The sequence below is a fragment of the Petaurus breviceps genome, unplaced genomic scaffold (genome assembly GCF_028583685.1).
Source record: "Petaurus breviceps papuanus isolate PSGF00001 unplaced genomic scaffold, PetGlider_PUasm1.0 172580, whole genome shotgun sequence".
In the NCBI taxonomy this organism is placed as follows: domain Eukaryota; kingdom Metazoa; phylum Chordata; class Mammalia; order Diprotodontia; family Petauridae; genus Petaurus; species Petaurus breviceps.
This window is the reverse complement of record NW_027185756.1, coordinates 19,653-29,780: the sequence shown is the minus strand read 5'-3', so window position 1 is coordinate 29,780 and position 10,128 is coordinate 19,653. Positions and strand designations below refer to the sequence as shown.

Genomic DNA, 10,128 nt, shown 5'->3' with positions numbered 1-10,128 from the left:
AGTGAGCCTTTAACTGGTGTGCCATGCTTAGTGCCAGGCACTGGGAAATATGAAGAAGCCAAAACATTTCCTGCCCTCAAAGGAGCTTAGACTGGAATAGTGGAGACACTGTATAGCTGTATTACAGATAGGTATCGAGTAGATGGAAGGTAACCTGAAAAGGCAGCAGCAGCTGGGCTGATCCAGAAGGGCTTCATGTAGAATGGGATGCTCAAATTGAGTCTTGAAGGAAGAAGTTGAGGATTCTGAGAGATGGAGGTGAGAAGGGTGAACGTATTGGGGGGACAGCCACTGCAAAGGCCCAGAGATGGAACGGCAAGTGAAGCCGGTATGGGTAGACTATAGTGCATATAAAGTAAGAAGAATGGAAATGTAGGAATGGGCTGGAGGATATACATCTAATTTTTGAGGTAATAGGGAGCCATTGACATTTAATGAGTTGGGGAGTGACATAGACTTACCCTTTAGGGGAGTCACTTTGGCAGCCCTGTGGAGATCAGATTGGAGTAGATTTTGGACAGGGAGGCTAATTTAGAAAGGAATTGCAGGTAGTCCAGGCAAGAGATGGTGAGGGTGGCCTGGGTTAGAGTGGATGATGGGGTGGGGGGTGAGTATGGAGATAGGGTAAGGAAAATGGAATTGGGAGGGAAAGCTGCTACACTCACAACCTTAGGGGGCTGCCCTGTCCACTTCTCCCCTGCCGCCATCTTAACCCAAACTTGACCAAAGGTAGGCAGTAGAAGGGAAGGGTGTCTAGGAAATAGGAGGGTTTTGGGGAGGATGGTATTGGGGAGCCTGGTAAAGAACAGAGGAATGAGTTAGGGGAAGGAGCTGGGTAATGGTGGACAATAGTGGGAGGGATAGTGTTGGGAAGAGACATTGGGCATAAGGGACACAGGGAAACAGGAAATGTCTGAAGGGTGATTGGGGTGTTGGAGGCCAGAGGGAAGAAGCTGCAAGGGGAACCTGAAATAGGTGAGCAGGAAGTTTTAGAAGCTGATGCCAGAGTGGAGGGGAGCTCTAGGGAACTTTAGATCAGGGCGGAAGACTCAGTTTCACACCCACTCTTTTTTTCACACCCTTCCTTGCTCAACCTCCTCCAGCATTTCTTCACCTCCTTTGGGGCCCGAGACCGCTGCTTCCTGCTCATCTTCCGCCTCTGGCAAAATGCCCTGCTGGACAAGGTACCAGGGGCTGGTCGGGGGAGGCTCTGAGGAGATGCCTGGTACAGGATGGACCAAGGGCTCCCCCTCATGGAGAACAGGGGAAATAGCAACGACCGTTTTTAGTGAGCAGCATGGGAAGGGATTTGGGGGGAAAGGTGTCAGGGAGAAGGTCATTGGGGCAGGAGGGAGGGGAGAAGGTCTCACCCCCCCCATCCGCTTACTCTGCCCCTGTCCATCCTCAGACCCTGTCCCCTCGGGAGCTGTGGCACCTGGTACATCAGTGCTATGGGGCAGAACTCGGCCTCACCAGTGAGGATGAAGACTACGTCTGCCCTTTGCAGCAACTGAATGGTTTGGGGTAAGATGGGGGCAGGGGAGAAGTGGGTGCAGCAGGGACTCGGGCATGGACTGATCTTCCCTCTCTCTTCTTCACAGGGGCCACAAGGAGGTGGGGGATGTGATTGCCTTGAGTGACATGACCCTGCCCCGTAGGTCTCCAGACCTCAGCCGAGAGCCTAGCCCTACCGCTTCCCGAAGGATGCAGCTCACTCCCTGCCCCTCCCAGGCCAGCAGCGATGGGGACAATGTGGTGAGTCACGCTGAAGAAGCCAGAAGAGAGAGATAGCCAGGCAGGTGGACACACCTGATGATGGTGGTGAAAAGAGTATGGGGCCAGGTGTCCAGGCACAGCCCCATTATTAATTCACTAACACTTGGGTTCATTATACGTATTGGGGATGCCTGCTTTACAGAGGATTTTTTTTGGAAGGGGGAGGGGCTAAGTGACTTGCCCAAGGTCACATGGCTACTAAGTGTGTCAAGTGTCTGAGGCTGGATTTGAACTCAGGTCCTCCTGACTCCAGGGCCGGTGCTCTACTCACTGTGCCACCTAGCCACCTCTACAGAGGATTTTGACTGGGGCAAATGACCAATGTCTCTTCCAACTTTTTTTTAAGATTCTATATCCTTTATCAAGTCACTTAATCTGTCAATAGGTATCTACTATATTAAGCAAGCTGAGGGGTTTGTATTTCAATGTAGAGGTGATAAGAAGCCCCAGGAGTTTACTGAGCAAGGGAATGACATGGGCTTTAACAGGAAAATATCTTTGGCAGCCAAGTAGAGAATGGATTGAAGTGGGGAAAGACTGATTAGAAAGCTCATTGAGAGAGAGGATGAGGGCCTGTGCGTGAGTGGAGAGAAGGGGTCTGGTGTGGACTCTCTGAACCTCAGTTTCCTTCTTGGTCTAGATCATTTCCAAGGCCCCTTCTAGCTACATTCTGTAACTCTGCTGCTGCCAGTCTTCGAAAGGCCTTTGTGGTAGACCCAGCATCCCTCCCTCAGGCCTGGGAAGGGATGTGGAGAATAGAATAGTCTGGGAGGGCTGGAGGTTTGAATCCCATTCCTATTTCCTCAGGGTGAGGAGGATAAAGAAAGGCAGACTGACAGTCAGCCAGACGCCTCCTCCAGTCAAACAGTAACCCCAGTGGCGGAACCCCCTCCAGCTGAGATGCCCCCTGACGGTCCAGCTTCCCTGGCGCCCTTGGACCTGCTGCCCAGTGAAGAGATGTTGACAGACACAAGTAACTCCTCCTCTTCAGCGACAGAGGAAGGTGAGGCAGGAACGCAGCTTCTTCCCTCCTCCCTGATGGGCTGTGTCCCCCAGATCCCCAGCCAAAGTCTGCCCTTGCTTCCCCTCCCCCAGCTGACCTGACCTCCTTCCTACCGGACCTCTCTGGCCGCCTCCTCATCAACTGCGTGTTCCACATGGGAGCTGACCGCCTGCAGCAAATGCTGTTCTCTGATTCCTCCTTCCTACAGGGCTTCCTCCAGCAGCGAAAGTTCACTGGTCAGCACTGAGGGCAGGGGAGGGGCAGGGGTAAACAGCAGAGCCATGGTGAGCCAGGGACCTTGATTCAGATTTGGGAGAATTGAGGGATCTCAAGATCCAGGACAATTCCAAGAGCTCCCTCCTCTTCCTAATTGTTCTTCTCTCCCATCCCAAATACTCCCAAGGGGACCATGGCTCCAGCCTGCTGAAAGACCAGAGCAAAGAAACCCTTCTTTTGGGAAGGCTTCCTGAGGGAGGGGTTGGGGAAGAAACTTCCTTCTCTTGACCTAGGGTTTGGGATGAAGGCAGGGGGAGAGAATTGGCCACTTCTCATTCCCTATCCTCCACCACAGATGTGACATTTACTCCATGGAGTGGAGAGAGCAAATGTCACCAGAGCCGAGTTCTGTCTTACACCATCCCCATCAGCAACCCCCTGGGCCCCAAGAGTGCAGCAGTGGTAGAGACCCAGGTAAGGGAAGAGGAAGATGCTTGGGAACTGGCAGGTGGGGAGGAGGATCAGGAACCAGGAAAAGAGAGACCTGGAGAGAAAGGTGGGCCAGGGCACGGGGGGCAGACATGCTTTGAGGGGACTCAGGATGAAGAGCCCATGAAACCTGGGGTGGGTGGGGTGCTATGAGGGAGAGAGGCTGGGGAAAGGCTGAGCCGTGTTCTTCTCTTCACCTCCCCTGTGCCAGACCCTGTTCCGACGGAGTCCTCAGGGTGGGGGCTGTGTGGTGGATTCCGAGGTCCTCACTCAGGGCATTCCATACCAAGACTATTTCTACACAGCTCATCGATACTGCATCCTGAGCCTGGCCAGAAACAAGGCCCGCCTCCGGTAATCACAGAAACATCAACCCCTTCCCTTCCCCTTCATTACCTCAGCCCCTGCCAGGCTCCCATTCTGAAGTTTCATCCCAGGCTTGTGTAAGCTTGGCTCCCTTCAGGCTCATTCATCCATTCTGTTAGTTGGACTCCGTTGGGCCAGAGAGAAAATCAAGCTGTTCTTCCCTGTCCTGGGTGTCCTCAGATGTCTGTGGGGAGCTACCATTCTGAGGGATGAGGCATGACCTTGACTTTAGAGACTTTTCAGTCTGAGCAAGGGGGTCTGACATCAGGAGCCCCAGGAAAGGGGAGAGGGGCAGAACAGGAAGGAATCTGCCCCGAGGACTCTTGCAGAGTCACACAGGAAAGGCTGAGGATGGGGGGAGTAGAGGAGCCATGAATTTCTAGACCTCCCCAAGCCTTAGCTTCCTCTTGTGGGTCCGTGGTCCCATGGCCTTGGACAATTCTTTTAACTCCCTTGGTCTAATCTGTAAAATGAGAAATCATAAAGAGGGGGTGGTTTAGCCAGCCAATGAGGTCCCTTCCAACACTTCTGTGAGGTCCTTTCTACAGCTGTGATCTCTGAATCAAGACTTCCTGGAGGGAATTTTGATTCAAGCCTGAAAAAAGGTGGGAGGCATTGATTCCCTTCTTCCTGACCTTTCCCCCTCATCCCCCTCCTCTCCTTTCTTCCCTACTCAGTGTGTCCTCAGAGATCCGTTATCGGAAGCAGCCCTGGAGTCTGGTGAAGTCCCTCATCGAGAAGAATTCCTGGAGTGGCATTGAAGACTATTTTCACCACTTGGGTAAGCTGAGGCAGTCAGAGGAAAGAACAGGTCAAGAGAATGAAGGGCATTGTGAGAGAAATGGCTCTTCCAGGCTCCCACAGCTTCCCCCCTCCGCCCCCCACTGCTGTCCCACCTGAGTTCCAGACCTCCTCAACCCTGAGGCTGATGGGGCACATCTGTTATCTGGAACTGTGGGCCTTGGACAGCTGCTGTGTCCCTCCCCACTCCCCCAAATGGCAAGACATGTAAAAATCCTCTATCCACCTTAGTTCAGCTGAGATGGGTGGGAGGTACTCAGCTGGGCCAACTGAGTCCTTCAGTAGCCAAATGTAAGGAAATAGAAACCACACTCAGCTCACACACACACACATTTTCTCTCTCTTCTTTTTCTTCTGTAATGCTTTTTTTGGTTGTTTTTTCCTAATTTATTAGTAAAGCCTACTTCAAAAGAACTCCAGACATGGCAAGTTAACCCCAAAGGGTTAGCAGCTGGGAGGGGGTGTGATGGATGATGGTCTCAGCAGTTCTCAGGGCCCTGTGGGGTTAGGGCAAGAGAGGAGGGGAGTCTGTGAAGGTTCAGTGGGGACAGCTGTGGGCCCTGGAGCAGCCCCTACTATGTGACCCCATTGTGGATCCCCCAAAGGGAGCCCTGGGGCCGACTGTGGGAAAGGGCCCTGTTCTCAGAGATAACTCTTTTTTACTTCCTCCTCACCAGAGAGAGAGCTCTCCAAAGCAGAGAAATTGTCCCTGGAAGAGGGTGGGAAGGAGGCCCGGGGGCTGCTGTCAGGCCTGAGGCGACGCAAAAGGCCTCTGAGCTGGAGGAACCATGGGGAGACCCCTACTCACGCTGATCCAGATACTTGTACTCGGGGAGGCCTGCACCCTTCAGGTACCTGAGGGGCCTGGGAGACAGCAAGTTGCTACCATAGATCAGGTTCTGAATAGTTCCTGGAGGACCTGATGAGATGGAGAGAACAAAAGGAAAAGGAAATGTGGTCCCTATCTGTAAGAGGCCCTCTCTGAGGGGACAACCAGACAGCATGTATCTAAGAAGCAAGGTTCTCCAAAGATATTCCTAGTATCAAGGGCCATGAGGCTAAAAGGGCATCTTGTGCACCATGGACTCTGGAGAGGGTACTAGGTGTCCTGGGAGAGGGGTGGGAGCTTTGGATATGGGCTGGTAGAAAGCATGGTTGGATGGCCTTTTGTGGGGAGTGTGGTCTTGGGGAAGGCCAAGGAATAGGATGGGGCAGGAACGTATCAGGGAAGGCATAGAGATGGGCAGAGGGCAAATGTGGGGGAGATGATCAGGAGGGTGTGCCAAGGCTGAGGAGTCCCTTTTCCCCCTCCCCTTCCATTCTGTCTTCGATGAACTCACTTCCTGTGGGACTTCACAGTTTCTCACTTCATTTATAAAGGGAGAAGCTTAGATGGATGCTTTCTGGGGTCTCTTACAGGACTCTAATTCACCTCTGGTCCAGCTTCCTTTCCTTATGGGGTCCTGGGTATACAGGCTTCCTCACCTCTCCCTTCCCTTCTGTCTTTCTCCCCATAGGCTCAATTGCTTCTCGGCTCTCAGAACCATCCCTAGACCAGAGCCCTGGATCAGGCATTCCTGGAATTCTCCTTATTATCAGCATTGTGTGAGCAGGGGGTTGGGGAGGTATTGTGTGTGTGTGTGAGTGTGTGTCTCTGTGTGTGTGTTTGTATGTATGTGAGTGTGTGTATGAGTGAAATATGGGTACAATGGAAAGGGTGCTGACTTTGTAGTCAGAACCCATGGGTTCAAGTCCCTTTACTTACCTGTGTGACCATGAGCAAGTCACTTAATCTCCTGTGCCTCAGTTTCTCCATTCGTAAAATGAGGGGAGTGGGACTAGATGGACTCTGAGGTTCCTTCCAGCTCTAAACCTTAGATTTTATGATCCTCTGGTGGGTGGACAGACAGGTCCTCACCCTTTCTTGTCTCTCACTCTTTCCCTGCATCCCTAGGATCTGTATAAGGTAGAGTATTGAATTCCTTGCCTCCCCCTCCCCCATTCCCCTGCTCTCCGCCCTTCTTGGGCCTGGGAGTCCTTGGACTGGTGCTGACCCTCCTCCATGCTTGACCATGCTTAGATTCCTGACCCGTGACTTTTGCTTGCCCCCTCTGCTCCCGTTCTCTGCCCTGAGGCTCCTGACCCCAGGCCTACTCTGACCTCTGATGGTTTCTCCACCTCCTGCAGCCTTGTCATCCTGGTTGCTTTGAATGCTCTCCTCTTCTGCCGGCTCTGGTCCCTGGAGCGGACAGCCCACACCTTTGAGGCTTGGCACAGCCTGGCTCTGGACAAAGAGTAAGTGGAGTGAATGGGATTAGAGGGATGGGGAGGAGCAGCGAGGGGAGCAGACTGGGAGAGGCAGTATCTTCTCCTCCACCTGCTTCTCTCTCTGGGCCTCAGCCCCAACTCTCCCCATAGGAAGTTTCCTCAAACGGCAGCCGAGTGGGCAGAAATCTTGGCCCTCCAGAAGCAGTTTCATAGTGTGGAGGTGCACAAATGGCGGCAGATCCTCCGGGCCTCGGTGGAGCTGCTAGATGAGGTGAGCCAGTGAAAGAAATCCTATCTTCCCAATCCTTCCCTGGTGTCCTTTGGGCCTCCCTCTTTTTCCTCCCCACCCCATGCATGACTTCTTTGCTTTCCCTGCAGATGAAGTTCTCCCTGGAGAAACTCCACCAGGGCATCGAGATGTCGGAACCCCCTTTTGACCCTGAGCCCCTTGGAGAGAATACGTTCTCCTGAGAACCTCCTCCTTCCCCCTCCCACCTGCCCCCCAACGAATGGACAGATGGACAGCCTCAGTTGCCACTGCTGGACCAGTGCTGGACCCTTTGGATGCCTGCTTCCCCCCCATCCTCTCCTAAGCCCCTTGCTGTACCTCCTTTTCCCCACTTCATGCCTATAACCCCTTTATCTCCAATACCCACAAGAAACTCTCCTCCCTATGCAGAACAGTCCCCAACTCTCACCCACCCCCTGTGCCCCCCATGTCAGGGAGAATGGTCGGACACTTCAGCTGCAGAGCTGTCATGCACTTTAGTACCTGGGGAGGGTACACTGGGGGCAGTAAAGGGGGGGGGAGAGAACAATCCCCCCCACCTCCAGCCTCCAACAACTATCTGCCTCCCCCTCTCCCAGATGATACTTGAGATGATCCTGGAGCTGGTTGCAAGGGCCTTCTCTGCAGCTCCTTCCCTCCTTTTTTCCCTCTGGGTAATTTATTTTGAAAGGGTCAAGCTGCCCCTGGGAGGGGGGACAGACCTAGGGTGGGGAGTCCTATGGACAGGGGAAGGCTGAATGTCTAGTGTTCCCCCCCAGAGATGGGGTCTAATGTATTATATTTATTTGGGGTAAACGGAGCCCCAATAAAGGGTCGGAAATGTTCTTGTGGGCTGATTTTGAGGCAACCAAGGGAATATTTATATATTTGAAGACCAGACTACTGGGACATGTGGGGGATGGAGTAAGGGGATAGCCAATAAATCCTAGCTCCACAGAAAGCTCTTGCAAGTCTTCCATGACAAAATAGACCACAGGAATTAGCTGCTACTTTCATGGTTTTGAATTGCATAAAGACTTTTGGGATACCCTACATAGCACTTTAAAGTTTATAACCTTGGTCTTGTCTGAGCCTCACAACAGCACTGAAGTAGATTTTATAGGCATTATTATCCCCATTTCATAGATGAGGAAACTGAGACTCAGGGAGGCCATCTATGGCACTTAGCTAGTCAAGTGATAGAGGCAGATTCATGGTCATCTAATTCCTAGCACCATGGTCATCTTGATATGATGCCTTATAAATCCATCAGAAACTCAACCCCAAGGGTCTTGAGTCAAGGAACCAGCCTCTGATGGGATCCCTGAGGTCCAAATTAGGGGGTAGAGAGTAAACATTAACTCCCCAGCAGGGTCCTTACTGACCTAAAGGGGTCCACTGTCCAGAAAAGCACCTAATAATAACTGCTAACATTTACATGGTATTCTTAAAGAATTATAAAGCATTCTACATACTCTCTCATTTCATCTATACTCTTCCTAAATGATTTTTTTTCTATTTTCCTTCTCTTGAATTGGCAGTATGTTAATGTCAGAAACTACCCCATAATTTTTAAACAATCATTTGCATCCACCTTAGGGATGAATGCAAAGAAAAATTTGGCTCCCACCCACACACCTGGGCCTGATGGAGCCCATTCAGGTTGAGGGGCAGTGAGGAAATGCAGGAATTCCAAAGTAGCCTACCTTGGAGTAGATGGTAGAGGGTCCTTGCATGAGTCTGGATTAGTGTGAAATTATAGGAATGGACATTGACAGTAAAAAGGGCTGCTTTACACCCTCTCTCATTCAGTCCTCCATCCTATTTGGTAAGGTGTGTGTAAACATTACTTCCTTCTATACCTCAGCAGATCTGTGAAGTCATGTGGGCTCTTCCTCCAGGGAGACAGAACCATAACTTCCTCATGCCTGTCCACTCTGTGGGACTTTACATCTTCCTTTTCCACTTTTCCACAGAAGACTGTCCAGAGAACCTTTCTACAGATGGAGGAATAGTTATTTCATCTGTGAGGGCATTTCCTCTTCAGAGAACAGAAAGGACAGGGCCCACTGAAAACATTTTCAGTCCAAGAGATGACTCGGATTGGAAATGAGAATTTTTAGGATCATAGATTTAGAACTGAAAGTGGAAGGGATCTTTAGAGGTCACTGAGTTCAACTCCATAATTTAACAGATGAGGAAACTGAGACCCAAAGAGGTGAAATAATTTGCCTAAAGTCACATAGTGCATGAAACAGCTAGTATTCAAAATCAAGGCCTCTGATGACAGGTTCAATGTTCTTCCCATTGTCTTAGACTAATAAACAAATTAGAAAATCTTTTTTTTTTTCTTACCTAGCCTTAATCACTGAATGGGTGTTGCCTCAGACAAACAGACCTGGGAAAGACTTTAGCTTAAAAAGGCCAAGGTCTCACACTGTATCTGGAGCCATTTCCAGTCATCCTGATCCATATCTTGCCAGGAGCCATTTCCAGTCATCCTGATCCATATCTTGCCAGGCTGTGGAGGAGGGAGTGAGGCTGGTAACTTTGTACAGCCCTGTCTTGTTTAAATCCAATTTGCTTGCAAGTCAGTACATCACCATCCTGATTGGTCCTCTTTGAAAGGGAAGGACAAATAATAACAGAAAATCAGGAAACATCAAAACAGGTTCAGATCAGGGCATGGGTCAATTGTGCCCATTTTACAGATGAGAAAATCGGAATTTAGAGAGGTTAGTAGACTTGCTTGGTCATTTAGTTGTTAAATGGAATAAATGAGCCATGAGCCAATGTCATCCAAATCCACAAACAGTGCTTTCTCCTGGTATTTATTCATATTAAACCGCTTCCCCAAACCTTACACTAGGAGCCCAGGCTTCCATGTCTAGGGTCTGAGTTAACTCATATTTAGCCCCATCTAGTCCATCCCAATGATTCG

General features: G+C 50.8%; 1 protein-coding gene across 1 annotated transcript; it reads left to right on the top strand.

Annotated features, from left to right (window-relative positions):
• The first annotated feature begins 307 nt into the window (after positions 1-307).
• Positions 308-8,148, top strand: GRAMD1A (GRAM domain containing 1A). The gene is made up of 14 exons (XM_069083212.1): positions 308-328; positions 1,035-1,184; positions 1,409-1,524; positions 1,602-1,755; positions 2,584-2,779; positions 2,872-3,015; positions 3,351-3,469; positions 3,696-3,838; positions 4,528-4,631; positions 5,329-5,502; positions 6,169-6,256; positions 6,839-6,946; positions 7,070-7,190; positions 7,298-8,148. The coding sequence occupies exons 1-14, from the start codon at positions 308-310 to the stop codon at positions 7,388-7,390; spliced, it is 1,731 nt and encodes a 576-aa protein (XP_068939313.1). The 3' UTR covers positions 7,391-8,148.
• Positions 8,149-10,128: the final 1,980 nt, after the last annotated feature.

Bases quoted from the DNA above. Each gene is read 5' to 3' on its own strand.
- GRAMD1A (XM_069083212.1), top strand. From the start codon at position 308: ATGGAACGGCAAGTGAAGCCG. The intron at 5,503-6,168 runs GTACCTGAGGGG...TTCTCCCCATAG, and splicing joins GGGAGGCCTGCACCCTTCAG to GCTCAATTGCTTCTCGGCTC. The intron at 6,947-7,069 runs GTAAGTGGAGTG...CTCTCCCCATAG, and splicing joins AGCCTGGCTCTGGACAAAGA to GAAGTTTCCTCAAACGGCAG.